The sequence below is a fragment of the Astatotilapia calliptera genome, chromosome 10 (assembly GCF_900246225.1).
Source record: "Astatotilapia calliptera chromosome 10, fAstCal1.2, whole genome shotgun sequence".
NCBI lineage: Eukaryota > Metazoa > Chordata > Actinopteri > Cichliformes > Cichlidae > Astatotilapia > Astatotilapia calliptera.
In genome coordinates this window covers 12,848,892-12,872,836 of record NC_039311.1, presented here as the reverse complement: position 1 = coordinate 12,872,836, position 23,945 = coordinate 12,848,892, and the positions used below count along the sequence as shown (strand labels likewise).

The following is a 23,945-nucleotide window of genomic DNA, read 5'->3' as shown; positions in this document are numbered from 1 at the left end:
AACAAGCGGCTGGGGTCTATCACACCAGGCAAGACCCCAGGTGCAGGCTGTGTAAAGATGCCCCAGAAACAATCCAGCACATAACAGCAGGGTGCAAGATGCTAGCAGGCAAGGCATACATGGAACGCCATAACCAAGTGGCCGGCATAGTGTACAGGAACATCTGTGCCGAGTATAACCTGGAAGTCCCGAGGTCAAAATGGGAGATGCCCCCAAGGGTGGTGGAGAATGACCGAGCTAAGATCCTGTGGGACTTCCAGATACAGACGGACAAAATGGTGGTGGCTAACCAACCGGACATAGTGGTGGTAGACAAACAGAAGAAGACGGCCGTAGTGATCGATGTAGCGGTTCCGAATGACAGCAATATCAGGAAGAAGGAACACGAGAAGCTGGAGAAATACCAAGGGCTCAGAGAAGAGCTCGAGAGGATGTGGAGGGTGAAGGTAACGGTGGTCCCCGTGGTAATCGGAGCACTAGGTGCGGTGACTCCCAAGCTAGGCGAGTGGCTCCAGCAGATCCCGGGAACAACATCGGAGATCTCTGTCCAGAAGAGCGCAGTCCTGGGAACAGCTAAGATACTGCGCAGGACCCTCAAGCTCCCAGGCCTCTGGTAGAGGACCCGAGCTTGAAGGATAAACCGCCCGCAGGGGCGTGCTGGGTGTTTTTTTTATATATATATATATATATATATATATATATATATATATATATATATATATATATATATATATATGTCTGCGGTATATATATATATATACCGCAGACATGAGCGAGACAGATAAATATATATATATAGTGAAGAATTTATTTGAAACTTTAAATGGCTGAAATTGAGAAAAGCGAATTGGTACTGTCTCTTTCCTATCAGAAAAGAGACAAAGAAAATCTGAGAACATAGAACCAACTGCTGTATACTCCAGTAAAGTCATGCTACACACCTTCAGCAGCCACTTTTTATGTATGCATGTTCAAGTGCTTGTTAATCCAAACATCTAATTATCCAATCACATGTCAGCAGCTCAAAGCATTTAAACATGTAGATGTCTGTGAAGGTTCTCAGCCATCCAGGTCATTGTAGTCTAAGGAGCTTGAAAATAAAAGTATCTGGACTTCTTTAAGTTGCTTGAAGATGGTGAAGAGTCCCCGATGTAGACATCACGAAGACAGCCTATTGAAGTTCAAACTGAGCATTAGAATAGTGGAAGAAAGGTGACTGAAACTGGTTGTTGGTACCAGATGGGCTGGTCTTCACAGTCTGGATTTCAGTCCAGTAAAGGACATTTTAAGGGAAATATGGATGAGCGAATGACAAACCTGCAGCAACTGTGTGGTGCTATTATTTCAATATGAAGCAAAATCTCAGAGAAATGTTTCCAGCACCTTGTTAAACCTGCATCATGAAGACTTAAAGCAGTTCTGAAGGGTTAATTAGTGTTACAATTTGAAAAATGTTTTAAGTGATCTGATTACAGTAAAAAGGTGAGGTGTGAGAATGACTTTCCTGATATGAGAACTGCACCAAAGCCATTGAGATAAAGTAGCATTAAGGGAAGTGAGAGATCTGTAGCTCTGAATGACAAATGAGCTAAAAACTGTTCTGATGAACTGTGAGATTCAGATGAGATTCGACACAATACAAAATGTCTTTAGTAGTGAAGTATATATAGAAACAACACATAGTCATTACTAGTATCCACTTGGCTTGCTGCCTGTATATTGGAGCTTTACCCTGGTGGATGAGAGTGTTTGTTCACTGCACCTTCAGATCAGGGAACAGGTCCTGACTGTCATCTGCGCTTTTGTGCCAAATGACAGTTTAGAGTACCCAGCTTTCTTGGAGTACATGGGTGAGGCGCTTGAGAATGCTTCACCTGGGCACGCCATCCTCTTAGTGGGAGACAATGCTCATGTGGGCAATGACAGTGAGACCTGGCGGGGCATAATTGGATGTAACAGCCTGCCAGATCTGAAGCCCTGTTCTGTTACTGGACTTAACAAACACCATGTTTGAACGAGCTGTCCATAAGTGCACATGGCACCAGGACACCCTAAACCGCAGGTCAATGATGAATTTTGTAATTGTATCATCAGATCTGCAGTCATATGTTCTGGACACTCAGGTGAAGGGAGGTGTGAGTTGGTAACTGATCACCACCTGGTTATGAGTTGGATCAGGTGGCGGGTGAAGATGCTGGACAGACCTGGGGCGCCAAAACATATAGTGTGGGTGCGCTGCCAACACCTGGCAGAGGTCCCCATTTCAGCTTTGACAACGTTCCGAGGGAGACTGGGGACATTGAGTCTGAATGGATCATGTTCAGCACCTCCATTGGTGAAAGTTGTGCACTGAGCTCTGGCCGCAAGGTGGTTGGTGCTTGTTGTGGTGGTAACCCCTGAACCAGATGGTGGACACTGGAGGTGAAGGGAACCATCAGGCCTCTGAAGTCCCACAGGCTAACCAAGCCAGTTAGCCTGTGGGACTTCAGAGGCAGCTGATAAGTACCGACAGGCCAGGCAGAATGCGAATTGGGCAGTAGCTGAAGCAAAAACCCGGGTTTGGGGGGAGTTTAGAGAGGTCATGGAAAAAGACTTTCAGACTGCCTCGAAGAGATTCTAGCAAACTGTCAGGCGACTCTATTATTTGGTGGTGGAAGAAATACTTGAGGAGCTCCTTAATCCCACTGACACTTCTTCAGTGGAAGCAGAGTCCGGGTACGAGCGGGACGACTCGTCCATCAACGGGGCAAGGCAACTGAGGCAGTTAAACAACTTCCTGTGGCAAGGCCACTGGAGTGGACAAGGTTCACCAGAGGCCATAGGTAAGGGTAGGGACGTAGACTGACATATGGTGCATATGAGTCTTCGCCATGTGAGAACAACATACAGTAAACACAAAGACATTTTGCCCTTCAATGACTTGGTAACTGATTATTTAGAAACACAGAACCTGATTTTGTATTTAGCTGATGAAACTCACAAAAAGCAAACATGCACTATGAAAAATGCCTGAGCATTTTTTGTGTTGACTGTCACATCTATTTTATTTATTGCCTATAGCACATTTAAAGAACAAAGGCTGTCTTTTAAAGCGACAGGCACATTTATATTCCTGGTCTCCAAAAACAAACACTATATAAGAATTTGAAAGGTGTGTTTTGTTGTATTAACTAATTGTGATTTAGTGCTAATTAGAATGGGTTCAGAATTTGCAAATTAATGCTGATTCACCCCATAAGTCATGACACATGCACTACTCTCCCTAATCTGCCTTTATAGGTTAAAAGTATTAGTATTGGTATCAGCGAGACTGGCCCTGTGTTTACTTGGTAGCAGATCGATGCCAAGTAAATAAGTATGGCACAGTTCTACATTCAATTGACAACATATTTTTAGATAATGAATGGCATCTATCCTTATAAATAATTACTTAGAGTATGATTCAGTATTAATGAGAACATGTGCTCATTTTGCGCAAACAGAAATTCTTGCTTAATGTTGAGAAAAGGATGAAACCAAAGATTCCCTTCCCACTGATTTGGATATCTGAGATAAAATGTATCTCCCCTTGTTTTTTTTCTCTCTTCCCAGTGTGATATTTAATTTAATATCACATACTGTTGGTGTGCTTGCATCTGTGTAGCAGTCTTTTATTTTGCATGTTTACATTGTTATAGTAATCACTGTTCTCTCTGGCAATTGATTGCGTCTTTTGACAGTAATTGTCATATTTGTATTCGTGCTTGAAACATTAAACATTTATTTAAAAAAAAAAAAACAACCCTCCACACACAAACGCCGTTTTGTGTCCTCCTTTTATTTTGAAAGGTCCGACCAGCTTCCGTTTTTTTGATGAGTCCGTCCCCTGCAGCGCCACCTGTCTGCCGATGCTGTTGTTTGTTAAATCGTCGCCGTGGAGGGGTTGCGGAGGAAGGAGCTGAGACCAGCGGAGATTTTAAATGCGCCGGAGCCCGTATCGCACAGGCGGAGAGCTGGAGGCTTGTGTTGGGATCCACAGATGACAACAAACACACTGAAGCATCGCTAAGCGCTCGAAGATGGGACAGACACAGTTGTTGTTGGAAGCGCTCCATATCGCCATGAACACGGCTTCATTTGTTTTCGATTACCTGCAGCCTGCAGCTCGGACCGCTTAAACTTCAGCTTGGTATGAAGCTACGTTATGTGACTTTTCTGTATATTATTATTAGATATCGTATACATGTTTTATATACATGCATGGCGCAAACGCAGTAGGTTTTTTTTTTTAACTATACAGCCTAATCTTTAATTTAATTTAATACAAATTTTTATTTTGACCTAAAAAAAAGAAAAAAAAGAAAATTGGTTCTTGTCGTTATAACCACGGTGTAAATTCTCCATTACCGGTAATCAACGCGACCGTCTGTTTGCTGCCACTCGCAGGCTGAAAGCAGCTGATCTGCTCACCACTCACAGTCCTGTTATTTCCATCTGGAGCTGATGATATGAGAGGCTGCTGGAGGCGGTGATGGAGCTCCAGGAGTTGAGCTGGCTGTGCCTGGTGGGTCTCTTCCTCGCCTCTTTGGTCATCGTGCTGGGATGGTTGTTCCAGTACTCGCTGACTGTGTTGCGGTTGTGGAGAGCCAGGAAGGCAGCAAAGCGACACAGCCGAGACCCAGCCTGGAGGCAGCACCCAAATAAGAGCTTGGCCGGAGCTTTGTGGGGCTTCCTGCTGAAGCTCCGCTCCGGCCGGGATGGACGACCCACATCTGAGGCCGGGGTTAAAGGCTTGTTGACCTCTCTGTTCTCCTTCAAGTCCTTCAGGGAGCTGTTTCAGAGGACCTGGGTCAAGGCTCTGAACGAGCAAGCTTGCAGGCATGGGGTGAGTTGAAATCTTTAAGCTTTTAATACATCATATTTAACAAGAGAGCTGATTAAACATGATGCCAGTGTGTGTGCACAAGAGGTTACTCCATTAAGTGGAGGCATAAATAGTTAAGCAGGAGCTGATACAGTCGGTGTGCTCATGTGCAGCTGGAAGTGTGTGTGTAGGCAGAGGAGGTGGAGGTGTGGGAGTTGGAGTGTCTAATCGGTAAGAGGATGGGGGGCAGAGCCTTGCGTAACAGCTCTGATTTAATGCACAAAAGAGTGGAGACGCAAGAGCAGTCAGCACAGCCACAGTAACACCCACACCTCATAAAAATAGTCTTATACCCTCATGGGAAGAAGTAGATGTGTGTTTGATCAAATCGGGAAAGAGGCAGAATGAAAAGAATGGCTGTGTCACCCTCCCTTCAGCTCGTAACCTTGGCCATCAGTTAGAACGCAGCGTAACGCATCAATGTTTGATTCAGTGGGTTCAGCACTGGAGACAGCCTGCCACTTTGTGTCCAGTGTCCCTAAAGGTCTTTCTCCCTTTAAGTCGTTCTTTCATCTGTGTGAATCAAAGTCAGACGGAGGTGGCTCCTCTACACCCCCCACTTTTAAAACCGTGCGTGTTTATCGAGAGATGAGTTGGCGGGGAGTTTAAAGGGGTCAGACAAGATCAATCACATGCATTGCACATCTGCAACAAACAGCACTTGTTTTCTGATTCGTGAGGGTCACCTAACCTTTGTTGTTTGAGAGCTCATCTGCAGATGTCCAGAGTAAACATCTTCCATAGGAGAGCATTTATTCAGAAATAATACCATTAAAATTATTACAATGCAAGTATTTGGTTTTCTTTAAAAGATGACCTGTTTTCATAACCGAGTATTTCAGGCACCTTTTCTTGTGACCCCAGACTGACCCCATGAGTTGGGATCAGGGCCTCACCATCTGTTTCAGGTCATTAATGGCATTATGTGACAGATAAGAATCTAAACATCTAAATGAGAGCACAGAGCTTTGAAGACTGCTTGCCTTGCGTTTCTTTGAATTGGAGGTACAATCACAGCCACTTTATTAGGTACACCTGCTCAGCTATATCTTATTATCTTGTTAGCCAATTAAATGGCAGCATTTCGGCATGCAGATATGGTGAAGACAGCCTGTTGAAGTTCAACCTGAGCAATCTGAGTGGTTGCTGAAGGTAAAAATGCCTTTTTGATGCCTGAGGTCAGAGGAAAATGGTCAGACTGCTTCAAGCTGATAGAGGAATAGCAATAATGCAAATAGCAACTTGTAACAACCAAGGTGTGCAGAAGAGCATCTCTGGGCTACAGCAGCAGAAGACCACTCCTGTCAGCTAAGAACAGGAATCTGAGGCTACAGATTATATAGGCTCTGGTCTGATGAGTCTCAATTTCAGCTACAAAATTTGGATGGTAGGGTCGCAACATGAAAATCCATCCTCCACTGTATGAATGGGATATTGTCTTAGCACACTTTGAGCCCCTTAGTACCAACTGAACATCATTTTAATGCCACAGCCCATTTAAGTATTTTTGATGATGGTTGCTTCCAGGATAATGCACTATGTCACAAAGCTCAGAACATCTCAATCGGATCTCTTGAACACGACAATAAACTCACTGTACTCGAATGACCTCCACGGTCACCAGATCTCAACCCAACAGAGCGCTTTTGAGATGCGGTGGGAGACTCACATCTTGGATGAGCAGCGGATAAATCTGCATCAACTGCTATCATGTCAACATGGACCAAAATCTCTGAGGAATGTTTCCAGCCACTTGTGGAATCCATGCTACACAGAATTTGGGCAGCTCTAAAGGCAAAAGGTGTATCTAATAAAGTGGCAGAAAAGTGTATCTTCTCTGCACTTTGTACATGTTTTGTATGCAGGAGTAAGTCTGTTGAGCTTTCGATACCTGCTTTCATATAACCCCGTTTTGTGCTGATAGTCAGAGGTCCCTGTGCTGTAGTGGATCGTTTTTCTTCACTATATTGCTGTCAGCCGAGTTATCTCACTATGACCTCGGCTGGCTGATCTGCTTTGACCTTTGACACTCTCATTTACTAAGACACTCAAACACTGAAGTGAACCCTGGGTGAGCCTTTAGTGGCAGTTTCCAGGTGCCGAGCATGCTGTATTTACCTTCATAAAATGTTTTATGATTTTACAATAATTCAAAGATAAAAAGCACCGTCACCTGGCTGTAATTGCTCATAGCTCATTTATAGTCACATGAACTGTGTGTGTGCGGTCTGTGACCCCTGTTCCAACTTATGAAATGCTTTCAGACCACAGTGAAGGGACTTTGAGTTAGACTAGAAAGATGCAGAAAAAGGGCGAATAAAGTGTCTGAAGTTCACTGGGAGGTGATTTTATAACACTGGGCAAGCAAGTCAATGTTGGAGGACACAGAGACGAGCTGGCTGTGTGTGTTTGTCCATGGGGTGTTTAGTTTGTGAGCCGAGTGTGTGAACCAGAGCTTCCCGAGTTCATTCATCACAATAAAATATCTGCTAGTCATACTGTCTGCAAACACAGCAAGCTGTTGTTCTAAATGTGTCTGGGCCATATGCAAATCAATGTTAGTTTCTTAATGAACCTTTGAACATTACTCTTAAGTACCAAATCACCAGTGTGCCTTGTTTCAAAGATAAACCCACAGGATGTAATCTAAGAAGCAGTCTTTGTCTTGAAGCTTAAGGGGCACATGCTTCGGTCTCCATAGCGTCCGTTTTACCATCAACAACAGGTGCATTGGATGTGACACTATTCAATTGTTCATTATTAAGTAGTATCGTGTTCTATTAGCCAGTTAAGTGTGTCTTAGCTGTATTATGTTCACCTGCCACGTAAAAACCAGACTGGAAAAACCTGCTGTAAGGAGCCGCGGCGATACGGCAAGCATTAAGTGGCAAGAAACTTGTCGCCTCGCATTCTTTGCTTCTCGCATACAGCGAGGCTCTGCCACCTGCCAGGCAGGTTTCTGTGGCCGCTCTGAAAACAGACACGTGAACATATATTACGGTCCCAAAGACTCATATTCTCCTCGGACGTGCATGATTGTGTTTCTACATCGGGCAAAACATGAGCTTCCCCGGAGGAACACAGCACCGGGGAAGTGGTGCTTCAGTGTCATCGTGGGGATTAGTACGCAAATCCTTTATAGCATTAACCTAAGTACTTTTCCGGCACTTAAGATTGATGGTGACAGAGGTCTTTAAATAATTACTATGCTGAAATTTATCCAAATAAAGGCAAGCTGACTGAGCATGCAAGGTCAAGTTAGAGCAACAGAAAGGGTTCATCAAACCTCCTGCCAGTCTGCAAGTTGTATTTTTATGATTTATTCTTTCCCAATAATTATTTTAATATATATGTACTAACAGTCCCCGAAAATTCCTGTGGAGATAAGCCCCAGTTAGCACTGATGGTCCCATTTCATCTGTTAAAAATGACCAGATTAACAATATTTCTTTCATTTATCATAAAACTTCCTTCCTGTTGTATTTTATCACGAAGTGTATAAAAGAGGTGGACCATCATACATAAACTGGCATTTGGATGTCATCCTGTTGTTTCTTTGGAGCCTGATTATAGACTTTGAAGACTCGAAGTTAACAAACAACCTCACAAAGTTAAATGAGTGAGGAATAAGGTCACTGTCTTATAGCTTCTATACAGCTGAACGTCTTTTTGAGAGTCAAAGAATCAAAGCTTAAGTCATTTCCGCAGCTTTATTTTCAGACCTGGTGGTTACATTAATTTTTTTCATACAGTGTATGAATTTTATTTACATTACCTAGCCAGGACTAAACCCCTGTTTGCCACTCACACACACAGCTATGAGCTGGTGGCTCTGTTGTTTACCTCACTTGAAGTCAGGAAACAACAAGTTTGAGAATGTGCCTCAGCTTAATACAGGAAAAACTGGTTTTATACTCAAATTATGAAGTAAAATAGTTGAAATGACAGGCAGTGTGATCTAGCCTGCTATTGTGACCTTACCACATAAAGTTTTTAAGACTTTGCTGCTCTCGATTGCGAAAGTTGATATTTTAGATGCAGGTTTTTGGTTTGATGCCACATTGAAAAGAGATCACTGAAACAAAAAGTGTCTTAGGGTCTTTTTTTTTCCTGATATCTTCCTACGTGTCAGCGACGCGACTGTGCAGTTTTGAACATCCCTCATCCCGGACGGCTGACTCTGGCGTGCTTGTCGATATATTGTTGACTACAGCGGGGAGTGATGTAAGGCCAGGAATCCTTTTGCTGTTTCGCTCATTTTCAGTGTTGTCACAGTGCTCTGTCCTTGTAGCAAAACATTCCAGAGGGCAGACCCAACCCTGACCCTGATGTCCAGCATTTGAAACAGCATGATGAGACACACACACACAAAAAGATTCAGAGGGCTGAGTACTGACACCGGGGTTTGGGCTTGTTACATAAACTGCAACAAATGCCTCATCCCTTTGTAGTGAGATTGCAGGATATTGAGGCAGCTAATGAGGACTTATTTAAATGTAATATGACTTGAAAGTACATTTGTGCTGCAGAACGGCACAGCTCAGAATGCTTATACTACCCAAATAGACTGTTGTGTGAGGAGAGAAAGAAGCTAGGCATTTTTCTTTTGCAGATACTTAAAGCCATGAGGTTTGATTTTCTGTGTCCTACACAGTATCTGATACAGATTAGAGAAGACGATTGCAAACCCAGGGTAAACAGGTGGAGCACCAGCCGTGCTTCATTCTTCTTCACGGTTTCGAAGATACACAGTCTACCTCTTGTCTCAGTAACTAATACTTGTTACCACCAGCTCCACCCCACCCCCTTCTCACGCTTCGTCTGTCCTTGTAGTCCAGCGAGGGCCCCAAGGCTTCATTACAGCTCATTGCTGCGATGTTAACAGAAGTACGTCATCTCTGATGTCAGATTCTAGTGATTTTTACATTCTGCACAATAATCTCAAATACTTACTTCTGACACCGACTATAACTACGTCTGATCTGACATGAATTGCGTAGCATGGTTTAATTTAAACATCGGCAGCAGCATGTCTGTGTTTTTGGTCTCTTCCTGTAGCTTTGGAGTGTATTCCCATTATGCAGACTCAGTTCTCAGTTGTTTACCCAGCAAAAATGTCCTGTCTGTTGAAGTATTTACAGCGTGAGCCTCTGGATATAATCTTGCCTCAGAAGAAATGACTCGATATGGAGCTACTCAGATGTCTCTGGCTGGATTAGTTTGTAGAGGAGTCTTGAAGGACTGGACTGGTCGGCCGCCCCAGACGTGCAGATCATAAGGCATCAGCAGCCTGTGTGTGCAGCTGACACATGCTGTCAAGCCATCATTACTGAGTGGTAGGGGAGGACAAAACGAGCGTACATCTGCAGGGAAGGAAGCTCCCTGTATATTCACAATCTGCAATTATAAAGAGTCTGGTGAATAGCTTGAGGACACAGTTCACTTCTTCTCCCTCTGAGAGCTGCTGGTAGATGATTAATGCCCTGTGATTATTCTCAAGTAGGTTCCTTCTTAACAACAGGGGACATTAAACACTCAGCGCTGATTTGATACCATAGTGCAGGAAACCAACCTTTTCATCCTTTAGTCAGAGCTAATGATGAGCTCCATCTTCACCAGCCAGTTTTATTTGAACAGCCAAAATCTACTATTACGCCAACTTCTTTCTGAGGCTATGACTCAGCATTTAAATAGGCTCAGCTAATATCCAACATGTAAATTTAATAGTACCTGAACAAATTCTGAAGTGAAGATGGATTACTGGATACTTAAGGCACTACTGTCTTTCCAGATTCACTGTAACTTTTTACAATTCTTAGGTATACTTTAGAAAAAAAACCTTTAATGACTCGGTGCAGTCATGTAAAAAGCTAAGAACACTCCCTGATTCAGTAGTTTCTAAAAGAGTCTATAGCAGGAATAACTTGCAGCACTCGTTTTTTTTAATCATTATCACTCTCTCACATCACTCTTGAGGAATTTTGGCCAACTTTGTACAACTGCTTCAGTCCATCAAGGTTTCCAGGCATTTGTTTATGCGCAGCTTTCTTTAGATTGAATCGATTTGAGGTCTGGACTTCGACTTGGTAATTTTCTTTTTTCCTATATCATTACCCCTCCATCACCGTGCTCGGCAGTTGGTATGAGGAGTTTGTGCTGATATGCTGCATTAGGCGTTTTCCAAATGTGGCGGTGCATTTTGAGCAAACGTCTCATCCAAAGTTCACGAAATCTTGTGGTTTGTTCAAATGCGGCTTTGCAAAGCTAAGCTGCCATGTTCTTTTTAAATAGGAGAGACATTCTCCTGGTAACCCTTCCAAACAAGTTCCAAACACACTGGTTCAGTCTTTTTCTAGCTGTACTGTCATGAACTTTTAACATTTAACATGCTACCTGATGCCTGTAGAGTCTGAGGTGTAGTTCTTGGGTTTGTACGGTCTGAGCATTGCATGCTCTGACCTTGGGGTGAAAATGCTGGTATGTCCAGCAAAGTGTATTTGATTAGCAAAGTGCGTTTGATCAGCATTTGATTAGCAAACTGCATTTGATCAGCAGCACCTGGCTGCTGGTTCCTTTCTTAATTCCTTAATTCTTTTACAGGACTACTGTGAAACCTGTGAAAGCTTTCACATCGTGGGTGTTGGGTTGGTTTTTTTTGCCAGTATTAACGGACACTTCACCAGGGCTGCCCTTTGTGACGGACTCTGTTTATAATTTTTATATGGCTCGAGGGTTGGGGACCGGTGCACTAATCCACAGAGCTGCCTGGGCTTAAATCACAATTGTGGTCCGCCATGAACTGTAAATTCAATAATGCATTTGTTCAGCACTGCCTTTTTTTTTTAGCCATATAGCACTTAGGAGAGTAACTATAGAAATACATGAATTGTACTATCATTCTTTTAGTATTAATAATAGTATTAATAGTAACCCAAGCTTTCACATGGTGGGTGTTGGACTATGGCTTTCCTAAAAGAGTAAAAAAAATTAGTGACTGGGTGTTAAATCCTAGTGGCTAGCATGTTAATCTCACATGCTAGCCATTTGGTTTTAGGAGAAACTTCAAGAACTCCCTCTCTTTGTACTCCCACTTCCAGATTTATAGCTTGTGGGATAATGAAGCAATAAAGCTGTAGAAAAAAAATAGTAGACAATATAAAAAAATGATGGTCTTTTTAATGGCCAACAGGGAGCGACTCCTCTGGTTGCTAAGACTTCTAGGTGTGCCTGCTTGCTCTATTATGTCAGTAAAAACCTCAGCTTAGTGTCTCGTTTCAGGTATGTTAAATAGAACATGATGTCCATTTTGTAAATTCAGTTCAATTCTAACATTTAGAAAGAACAATTATCTAGGATCAGCTTCAGCTAATTAGCTAATGGGCTTACAGTTTCCTTTGTTTCTCAGTCAGATACAGCCATAACCTGTCACATCCAATTTCACATCACTAAGGTGGAAATAGAAGAAACTACTCAGATCGAGGCTTCATAGCAAGCAGTGGGTAAAGTCACAGTGGCTCCATCCATCTTTTATACTGTCTATACAAAAATGCTAATTTTAGCTGCATTATTGATAGAAGAAGTAGAGACAGTAGATATAGTTCCATTTGTAGAGCTAACGGTTGTCTGTCTCTCCGTGTCCATCATGGTCCATCATAGGGCTGGACGGAGAGCTGTCCAAGGTGTAGCCCTCTGGCTGTTTTTAGTATGGCAGCATGTACGCATTCAGTTTGTTGACATTGCCCTCACACAGACCCTGTCTGTTATTTTGCCATTTTGAGTAATTACATCAATAATAATTTTCATGTATGCTTTTTCCTGTGCATGAACATTGTAATTTTCCAATCGTGCACCTTGTTATAGCAGGAAGCTCAGATAACATAAAATATAGGGAAGGAAAATGAGGGTCATCAGAAGCCATGGGGGAGTGTATTTCTGGTTGACCCACATGCTTTTCAGAGGCGTTCAGCCAGTTAGACCCAAAGGGGGGGACGCTGACAAACCTGAAGTGACACTATGGATGTCCTCAGGAACTGTCTCTACCCAGAAATACCCCTCACATACACTCTGTTGAGCAGCGGTGGATCACAAGGACAAATCAGCGGCCATGCTACTAGCACTGCTCTCTCCATGACAAAATGAGGTCTGTAGCCTCTGCCAAGGAGGATACAAAACACCACAGTGCAGCAGATGGCTCCTTATAAAGCCAATGGGTGTAAACTCCCTGGAAGGAAGAGAAACCATAAACCTACTGCTAATTAGATATTCTATTAACTTGCTAAAATACAATAAACGATAATGGCTGAATATTTTCCCATAATAATTTTTCAGGTGCATCTTACAACAAACCCAAAAAAGGATAGTGCTGGAAAAAAGATAAGAGTAGAAAATGATTTTTAACTGAAATCATGAACAAAGCTGGAGCGAGCCGGCCTTCTTTTCCCTATGAATGATGAGTGATTGACACATGCTGGCAATATTTTGCTGCCATGTTTACTGGAGTCATTTGGAAAAGAAAAAAAATGAAATTTGTCAGTTTCCTTTCAACACGGATTAGCAAGTTTGATGCACACAAACACAAATCTGTGCTGTAAGTGCAGTTTGACTCGCCAGAAATCTGACTCTGGATTCAAGGGTGTCTTTTTTGTTTTCTGGTGGCGATCAAAGTGTGATGTCCTCATTTCACTGCAGGCGGCTTTGTTGCCTGTCTTCTTATATTTACTCTATAATGACACCAGAAGCCATCTAATACAAGCAAAATGTTGTAAAAGCAGTCTACAAAAATGGACTTTGCTGTGCCTTCCTCGTAATAATTTCTGCTAGATGACTCCGTTTAGTTCCACGGCAAAGATGCTAATGTGCCCGCCTGCAGTGACACAGACAGGGTTTAAGCTGTATTTCTCAATCTGATATATCATATTTGCTCTGCACTTTAATCCAAATGAACAGTTGGGTGACTGAGCAGTTTTAGAGGCTCCAGCCAACTGAAGTAAACACAGCCGGTTGTACGCTGCGGTCATGTGACTGCAGTGTTAGTCCAGGGGAACCTACGTAAGCTTGCGGCATAGCACTTGGCTTCCTGCCCTTCTGGCTGCAATAAGTGACACACACACAGACACACACTCGCACGCACACCACAAACTTTGTTATATCATCCTCCCACCTCTGCCCCGCCTCCGCTGTTGTGTTTGATACAGATTGGACTTGGACCTAGTGGAACATATGCTGTGACAATAGGGGATTTTGTTTTCTCGCGCTTCTCAGTTAAAGCTGTCCAGTAAAACAGATCTTCTGGCCAACACACGCACACATAGTGATAGTAGGTCACCGCCGTGCCCGTGTGATTCTGCTGAATCTTTTCTTAAAACCGAGTTACTTCTTCCTCTTGTTAGGGCTGTCCTCCACACAGGAAAACGTGCCCGGCTGTAAGCTCGAGTAAGCACCGACTTGATAAATAGATGCTGCTACGAGGTCTGAGACATGGGGTTTTCTCAGCAGCCAGGAGCATTAAATCTCCCAACTTCTGAAGGATTACAAAAAAGGATTATATAAATGTATTATTAACACAATTACCACTACATGTGTTGGTTTTTTTTGTCAGTATTTTCGGACATTTTTCATCTGAGCCCACTAATCCATGCAGCTGCCTGGGCTTAAATCACAATTGTGGTCGGCCATGAACTGTAAATTCAATAATGCATTTGCATGCATTTGTTCAGCACTGCCTTTTTATAGCCGTATAGCACTTACAAGAGTGACTATAGATACATGTGAATTCTACTATCAGTCTTTTCACTTGCACTTTGGAACTTAAACACAAGAAAACGATCGCATAGTAATCGTCATGGTTACTACAGCTATAAGGAACATTTGGGCTTCTGCAAAGACAGTGCGGTTGCTTTAACAGGGAAGTGTACAAACAGGAACAAACAGTAGTTCTTACTTTTTAAAGACTGCATTGGATGAGCAACATGTGAACGACACAGTCACTGTCTTATGTGAGTGTATCTAGGAAGAGCTATGCGAGCAGATACTGTTTAAATGCATTAAATACCAGGATTAATTAGCAGTTTACTTTATGATATGATCAAAGGTCCATAAAGCAAGTTCCACATACCCAGCTGCTAGTCAGCTGTATTAAAGGCTGTATCCCTGCACTGTTACATCTTTTGTCATCTCAAAGTCTCTTTTCTCTTTCTCGTGTGTAATGTTTGGGACATTTTTCTCTTCCTCTGTCTCTGCCAGAGCTCCATTCAGATCACTTTTGACAGCAGCCTCCAGATAAGTGCTGCCTCTGCAATAGAAAGCGTGAGCTGCACTGACCAGTCAGCAAACCGAATGGTTAGTAATCTTTGCTTATACCTGTGACATCAGGAGCAGTGCATTTTGAGTGTATGTATGCATGAGTATTTGTCCTCCTCTCTTTTTCTTTTGCAGATTTTGCACTGTAATTGTTCAGTAGACAGGGTCAGGTTACCCGTGACGGTCACCCAGCAGTCGCCAGTTGCCATTTCTATGGACACCTATCAGATCACTATAGCACCTGTGGTGGCAAAGGTACCTGAAGCACTGCACCTGGATTTTAGCAATTTGTACACGGGAGACCAGACCTCTAAAAAAACAAATGTCAGAGCGTGATTTGCATTGTTATTCAAATGTGAAAATTTACACAGACAGTCGCATGTCATCTGTGCCCTCATTGCAGTGGTCATTAAATGTGAAATGTTTTTCTGTTACCTGATGCATTTTAATGTAAGACAATTATTTATTAATGACAATTTGCTGCACAGAGAATATCTATTGTTATAACTGCCTGTTACTATTTTCTTACCGTCCCTGCCCCCCCCCGCTCCGTCTACCTCCATCAGGTTGTGGCGTGCTTGGAGGAGGTGGAGGATGAGGGGCTGCTGATATCCTGGAGTCTTTCCAAGCAGCCGTCGTTTTCTCTGACCGTGTCTCCATGCAAGCTGCAGAGACGGGTGGGAACGCTTACCGCTAATGGCACTAATTTGATGTCACTGCTCTCAGTGACCGTCACATTTTTCAAATTAAAAGCATGCGTGTGTTATTAAAAAAGGAAACGCACATTAAAAAATTTCCCGTATCTAATTTGTCTTCTTTGTAAATCAGCATGCACTGATTTGCATGCAAGTGACTTTCCATCCCATTAAACCCAAGATTAGTCACGAAGGAAGTGCCGTCCTTTAATATTGTTATATAAATGGGCATGCCATTAAATGCCATTTGTCTGAGGAAGTAACAACGTTAATAAAATAAAAAGGAAACAAATACTTAGCACAAGACATTGTGTTGACTAATGACATCCACCATACGGGAATATAAAAAGCCTGCTTTATACGGCGTAGCAAGCCCAGCGTGGGTGAAGTATCAAGGCTGGTTCAGCCCCCCAGAGGTGAAAATGCTCTCAGATTAAAGCTGCAGTAATTTTTTTCCTTTGGGATCCTGTAAGAATTGAGATGAAATAAATAAACCCTCAATTTGTGGCTGTAGTTAGTTCGGTTCAGCGGGTGTTGGTTAACCATCACTGAGTAATAAGTGTGCTTTTTTCTTCACAGTGCACTGAAGGTGAAGCAGACATAGACACAATTAAGGGTCTGATAGAAGATACTCTGTTCAGCACTCAGCCAGCCATGGTCCTCAATCTCAGGACGTCCAGTCCTTTGGTGAGAAATTTACTGCCTTTAATGAGACAAATTAACTAAAAGATGTATAGATTATATAATAAAACAGATGATGTACTTAAAGCTGTTTCACTGTTGAGCTCTCCACCCCCCTTTCTGCACACTCCCAGGCCCCCATGGACAGTCTCTCAGTGGGATTGAACTCTGTATCCCAGAGTGTCTTGGTGAGACGACTACTCCTCCGGCAGCTCAGGGCGACCTTAAGTAAAGGTCAGATATTTTCCCCCAGCGTCAGATCATTTCCGCACAGCTTCCTGCTGATTACCGAAGTCTCACTGCGTCATTGTGTGTTTTGCAGGTCAATGGTCTAAATCAGGGGAGCTGTGCTGTGTCCTGAGCCTGGACCAACCGTCTACAGAGAGAACAACCCGCTTCCTGCCTGTGCCCAGCAGTGCCAATGCTGCACTGGAATGGAGTGAAGATATTACTCTGTAAGCTGCCGTGTTAGAAAGCAGATTCAGGGTGTAATGATTGTGATGCATTTGCAGGTCACCTATTGGCCTCATTTGCAGCCCTCATTTTATTCCTGCACTTTGCTAGAGCAGCTTTGCATGATTCACAGTTTAAAATAATCCTCCTCTCTTCTGATTGGCTGCCCCTTACGACCAGAAGGTCTGAACAGCAAGTGGTGGAGCTGCTGTGCTCACAGCCAGAGCTCTTTCTCACAAATCCAAGAGTAGAAAGAAATGTCTGAAACTGGGTGTTAAGCCTGGTCTGAAGACTAGACCACAATACTTTCTTCTAAACTCCCTAAAGTTGCAACAGTTTTGGGGATCTTTTATTTTAATGCTCCAATTCAGATTTAGCAACATCAGAATTTCTTGAGCCCATAATGTCACAGTCACAATCAAATAGTTAAAATATTTGTATTAATATTAATGTTCCAGAGAAGTAATGGCTGTAGAAAGAAACGTATTTAATTGAAATAATAATACTTGGATAATGGAGTTTCACTGTAATGCTAACTCATTTGTTTCCTGTGTTTGAAGGGAGCTGGGCCCAGAAACCAAAGAGCTGAGAGTGAGACTTCTGGAGCGGAGTGGCAAACGGGAACGTAAGGCATAGTTCAATAGCAATTTACTACTGGCTGCTGCTCAGAAAGCTGATCAGCAGGAACATATTACAGCTTAAGCAGAGTCATCAGTGCTGAAAATGCAGTATTGGCAGACTCACTGTCTTTGTTAGCATTTTGTGATGTCTGGAGAGGCTCGTTTTTTTTGGCCTCAGAACTACAGTAAAAGGAAAGACCTTTTTGCTTTTTGTACAATTTGTTTATATTCTTTTTGTGTTTAAATATGATTAGAGTTCCTGCCAGGTCACGCCTCCATTGCTTTGGACATCCAGGGTAAAGTTCCCACTGGGCAGCACGTATTGTCCATGAGGTCTGGCCAAGACTCAACGCCAAACGCTGTCATCACCGCTGAGGTGAGTGACCAGACGAGTTAGATTTCTGTAAGAGTGTAGGGAGTGTTTGAAATTCTTACTTGTGCTTTGACGCAGAACGAAGGTTGCGTTACGGTTTATTATCTAGATCTGGACTTTATCAAAGATTCCCAACAAAAGAGGCAGTGTTGTGTAACAGCTGATACAAAATCCATTGTCATTCTTATAATCGCTGTGTCAGATCTCTTGTAGACTTTCCAGCAGCCAACTTGTTGCTCTTTTTTTGGCTTTCTTCTAGTCCACATTGTCTTTAAAGAGAGAGAAAATGAGAATAAACGTGCTTTGTCTCTGTGGGGTAACATTTCATTTGGCAAATTCTGTCATTTCTTAATAACTTAATTTCCAATTTATATATAGAGCCAAAGCACAACAACAGTTGGATTAAGGTGCTTTATATAAGACCAACAATCAGGCAGTCGTTTTTGAGCAAGCACTATGTGACAGTGGGAAGGAAGAACTCCCTTTTAACAGGAAGAAACCTCCAGCTTGTACACTTTTTGTTTGTTTTTTTTCCTCTTCCAGCTGTTGTACCAAGAAACACAGGAGCCTAGCAGTGCCCACAAAGCTCTGCTACTTCGCTCCTCTCTCACCCCCACCAAGAAAGTTGACGTGGACCGAACCATCATGCCAGACGGAACCATCGTCACCACCGTCACGACGGTCCAGTCCCGACTTAAACTCGATCGCAGTCCAGGTGCGTTTGACAAAGCAAAGCATGTCACCAAACCAGGCAGGGCAGGTGCCTGATGAGTTTTTTTTAGTAGTGTCAATAATAAGAAATGAAATAGCAGCGTTCCCTTTCAGGTGACTCCCCGTTGCGTTCTCCGTCTAAAGTGGAGGTGAATGAGAAGAAACCCACCGTGCTGCCTGATAGCAGAAGCAGCAGCAGCCCCAACGCGAGCAGTGAGTTCTGCCCTGAAAACCAGATTTGTTTTACATAACAGATGCAAAGTAGGATAAGCAACACGCAGCAGAGTAACACGAGTCGAGAGGAATGCACTCTGAGTACGCATCGTGCGCTCCGTGCAGGTAATCCTTTTCAAAAGCATCACATAACTCGCACACGGGTTGGAGTTACGTGCTGTTTTTGGTGCAGCGGGAAGCTAATTGCTGACACAAAACAGATAAAAGATAAGCACAAACTTATATGTAGTGCAACAGCAGTTAATTCAGCAATATATTTTAATAAAAATAGCACATGGTGGTCTGCTAGTATAGTGCTGATTTACATATTTGTGTTTTTTGTTGCTCAGAGAGCAGCCGCCTCTCTAATGGCCTGGATCCTGTTGCAGAAACCGCCATACGGCAGCTGACAGAGTCTGGGTCCAGAGCAGCACGGAAGACACCGACGAAAAGGAGCACGCTAATCATCTCGGGTGTGTCAAAGGTCAGAGAGTGAAAACGCCATCTTTCTAGACACGTGCTTTGAGTTTGATTTGAAAACTTCAGCGATTTTGTGGTTATCAGTTACCTGTATAATGATTGAAAGGAAATAGTCCAACCTTCAGTCTTTATATTAAATTAGCTGTAAGCCGTAATAACTGCTGCGACTGCTACTGGGAATCTACTGTAAAATACAACGAGGAGCCGGGCAGAATAAGTGTGATCTAAATTTAGTCCACAGCCCCCCCACTGGACCACTTTACAGAAGAATGAGAATCTTCTGACCTGATTTTTGCTCGAGAATCTTTGAAAACGTGTCAGGAGCGCTCGACAACCTCACTAAAAGAAAGTGTGCTGATAATCGTGTATATTTGAATTTAATCGTCATATACATGTAATGGCGTGTAATTTCAGTAGTGACATCTATTTCTCTGCTTCAGGTTCCACTCTCTGAAGATAACAGTGCATTATCAAGTGGCTACGCTGCAGCCATGGACGCAGCCATGCACGGCAACCATTACGGGTCAGGGCGTCACCATGATCCAGATGAAACCACGCCCTCTGACGTATCAGAGCGTCCTTCTGTGGATGATGTGGAATCAGATACTGGCTCCACTGGTGCCTTGGAAACCCGGAGTCTCAAGGATCATAAAGGTAACGCAGGCAGTCTGTGCTGTAAAGAATCCAGGTCCAGTTCTCAGTAACGTCTCGCAGAAAAGCGTAACTGTAAAAACATTATTCAGCTATTGAAATATTCTGTAAATTATTCAAATATGTTTCTTGTTTTGTCATTAAAGCAGAATTTCATGAGCAGGTTTACATTTTTTTCAGTCTCAAAGACGTTTTGCTTTTAGATTTAATTTTCATGTCTCACTTTTTTTTTTTTTTTTATATATTAATAACGGCACAGTGTATCTTATATGCAAACAAATATTTCATAGCCTTAGGTAACATCAGGACTTCAGGTTCAATTCACAGATTTACCACAGTCAGTTCCTCTACTGCTGCTGCCCTCTAGAGGCCATACTTCAGCATCTACAAAGCCAAACTAACGTGTGTTTGTTTGTAATTTAATTTATTTTTTTCATGCAATATAATTAAATTTGAATGGTGAGGCAGAGGAGTGGGAGAAGCAGTAATAAGTAAACTAAGCCACCCCTCATTTCTTTATATTTTGCTTCCAAGGAGCCAGACTTTATTTTCAAAGTGCTTTTTAACAATAGTTATGCGACCTTTCTGATGGTCTTTCAAAGTTTTCTTTGGACGTTTTCTGCTTCTTCACTCATTTTCAGTCCAGTTCTTGACTGTTTTCAGAGGAATGTTTTTTTCTTTTAGCTTGGTAAGCTACGTTACCTATGAATTGCTCAAGCAAAAACAAGGCTCCAAACTCTTGTCAGTGCTGTGTCTACACATGACAGAGAACTTAGAGAGCCAGTTTTAGATGATGTCTTCAGGCACTTTGTTATCAGCAGCCTGTCGCAAAAATGCATGGATTTTTTGTCATGTATGTTGTGAAATAATTGAAATCATTTGTGAAACTAGAAGTAACTCCACGATGTGTTTCCTGCAGTGGGCTTTTTGCAGAGCGGGACGAAGCTGCTTTTCCGCAGAAGACATCGAGAGAAAGAGTCCTGCCTTAGCCAGTCCCACGAAGACATCTCCAACTTGGGCAATAACTTCACCGCCGCACCAAACATCAGCCGTAAAAAGTCTGGCAGCTTCTCCCGGCGCCTCATCAAACGTTTCTCCTTCCGCTCTTCTGGCAAATCAAAAGGCAAGGCCGCCAATGGAGGAGCTAGTGCACTGGATAACTAATTCTCGAGGCCAGCAGACATGGACACGAGTCATCCTGAGAGCGTTCTCTGTTATCACTACACGTCAGCACGGTCTTTGACAGGCTGAGCGCCCCAGGTGGGTTGTCAACTGCACAGCTTTAAAGGAGGATACCTCTGGGAGGGCTCCCCTCTGGATAGAAATTATTGCACTTTCAGGACAGAAGTCTCATTTAATCACATCGCTGACTCTGAATTGTTGTTAAATTTGAGGAGGAATCTGCTGCTCGGTGGAGGAGATGGGAATAGCTACAAAGAAATGTTCCACGCTTCTGGGATTGTTGGACTGGCACTGGTGGTGAAAACGCTCCAAAACATTTTAATGATGTAAAATGCCACTATGCTCTTGGTTGCACTTTTGACTTTTTATTTTTTTTAACAGCACATGTAAAAATGTGCTTGTTGTTAAAGTGTAATTTATTAATATGTTGGACTCATTAAACAAGTGCTATTTTATTTGAACCCCCTACAACTAATCATCATAGCTACATTACACTATAATATAGAGACATTAAGGTGTGTTTTCCATACAAATGTAATTTTCAACACATAGTTTAAGTAAGTTTAAAAAAAATGTCTTGATCTAGCTATAATGTCCATCCATGATTGCTTCGACATTGGTTTTAGAATAATGTTAAATGTTGTATCTTATATAAAAACCTGAAAAGATCATATTGTACTTTTACTTTGACAAAGGTGCTTTCTCTGAAGTATCATATCTTCACTTTGCTTTTGAAAATCTAACCAGCCACCTTATTTATCAAGCCAGAAGCTGATTTTTAGACTTTTGAAAGTCTCGCAGTCTTCTGTCGGGGGAAAACAGCAACGCGATCAGGCGTGCTCGCCTCTTCTCGTGCTTCTACAGAATTCATTGTTGTAACAGCTATCATTACTGTGCAGGACATGTTGTGTTAAATGCCTCAAAAGGGTTGCGGGTGAAATCGTTTGCAGAGAATGCTGCCATGTGATTAGTTCCTAATAATGAACTAATATAGCAAAGCATTTCCTGTATGAACATTTGGGATTGTTATGATAATGTAATATTTTTTAGATATATGTACGTCACGCTAAAATATTTCTGCAGTTTATATTTAAAAAAGGAGATTGGTGCGTCTCAGTGTTCACTAATGCTGCGCTCAGGCAAAGCAAGAGGACTCGGTGTGGGTTAGAGTTGAAATACGGTACTCAGGGTTTTAATGAAATCTACTAGCAGCCACAGGTTTTAAGAAAGCATTTGCATACTTTGAAGGCAAATAGATCCAGTATGTGAAGTTGTACATAGGTTTTAGGGCCAATTGAGTCTTGTCTGAAAACATGAAAATAATCTTTTAACTGACTGCATTAACTATGAGACTTCAGAAAAACCAAACTTAATAAATGGTTGTTTTTTGAAATTATAATTTTTTTAATAAAAGGATTTTGAAATGCTGAAGAAGAGAACAAAGCCTCTTCAACGTCTAAAGGCACATAAAGCAAACGTTATGAATAAAGATTTGTGGCTGTATTGTGAAACAAAAAGTGGCTGCAAAATTGATGACTTCTGTTATATTTTAAATATTTAATTTATTGCAAATAAATTATTTTTTAAGCATCATCTTTGTACCTGACTTCGTTCATTGTATTTTCAATAACCCATAAAAGGTTCCTTTTTATGATGCACTTGCAGGTCTGTGAAGGCGCATGGGCTACAGCGTAACATTAAAAGAACATAACTTTCTGTACCTGCAATTAACTTACATGTACTAATGTCAATGGAAAATTGTATTTAGTAGTCAGTATAATCTTTTAGTGATATAAGTTTGCATATGGTAGAATACTGCATGTAGTGATTTGTATTAGGAAATATTCAACCATGTATACTTAGAGGCATATAATCAATTGTGTGTGATCTCTAGCAGGCTGCAGGCTTGGTGTGCACCTCAGGAATGCACCCCCACGTCCTGGGAGAACGAGAGAGCTTGTACCTGGTTTTATTGTTTTACGGTAGGATTAACGTAGCTATGTCTGTTTTAGTTTAAGTGCTTCTTTACATATAGATGAACTGCTGGACTTCCTCACCATGTTATTTAGGGTGAGGGGGAGACTGCCCTCTTTGTGACCAAGGATGTACCTTTTGTACCTTCATGTTATATGACCCTTTGATCAGCAGGAGACACACACACACACACACACACACACACACACACACATACGTTCAATGGAGTATAAAATAAAGACCGGGGCAGTGCTCAGCGCGAGTCTCTCAGTAGGGAGCTGCCCTTCTGTGTGTTTCTCTTCTCTGAGTCTTTACTGAAGAAGTGTTTTATAACATTTTCCTTAACAACTAATAAGTTTGCTTTCGTGAGGCTCTTCCCTGCATTTCATTGTCTTCGCTGACTAGTAACACCAGAAGGGGCCCAAGAGTTTTTGGGGACTTACTTCTGTGGCTTTTAAACCCTAAAACACGCTGCGCCAAAAATTGGTCCACCCCAAGGATTGGGTTCCCCGACATAGTGTAGAGAGTAACATAGTGTACGCTGTTAAGTGCCAGGAAGATTGCCAAACAACCTCTGGCGATGTGGATGGCACAACACGGAAGAACTACCTGGTCAGGCCAGGACTCTGCAGTCTATTTACACCTACAGGCCAGTGGACCCTCTTTCATTGATGAGGACGTAACCATCCTGGACAGGAAGGAGCACTGGT

At 42.4% G+C, this 23,945-nt stretch overlaps 1 protein-coding gene across 3 annotated transcripts; it reads left to right on the top strand.

Moving 5' to 3' along the window:
* Window positions 1–1,421: 1,421 nt before the first annotated feature.
* On the top strand, window positions 1,422–22,840 carry c2cd2l (c2cd2 like). Of its 3 annotated transcripts, XM_026181646.1 has the most exons (16): window positions 1,422–2,822; window positions 3,829–4,168; window positions 4,426–4,864; window positions 15,146–15,241; window positions 15,338–15,457; window positions 15,769–15,879; window positions 16,477–16,584; window positions 16,713–16,812; window positions 16,901–17,033; window positions 17,592–17,656; window positions 17,906–18,027; window positions 18,568–18,739; window positions 18,850–18,948; window positions 19,299–19,432; window positions 19,869–20,082; window positions 20,999–22,839. In XM_026181646.1, exons 3-16 carry the CDS (start codon window positions 4,511–4,513, stop codon window positions 21,241–21,243), a joined length of 2,073 nt encoding a protein of 690 aa, XP_026037431.1. In that variant the 5' UTR covers window positions 1,422–2,822; window positions 3,829–4,168; window positions 4,426–4,510; the 3' UTR covers window positions 21,244–22,839. The 3 variants fall into 3 exon arrangements, with proteins under 3 accessions (XP_026037431.1, XP_026037432.1, XP_026037430.1); XM_026181647.1 differs by lacking the exon at window positions 1,422–2,822 and having other exon boundaries at window positions 3,691–4,168; window positions 19,338–19,432; window positions 20,999–22,840; XM_026181645.1 differs by lacking the exon at window positions 1,422–2,822 and having other exon boundaries at window positions 3,693–4,168.
* The last annotated feature ends 1,105 nt before the right edge of the window (window positions 22,841–23,945 follow it).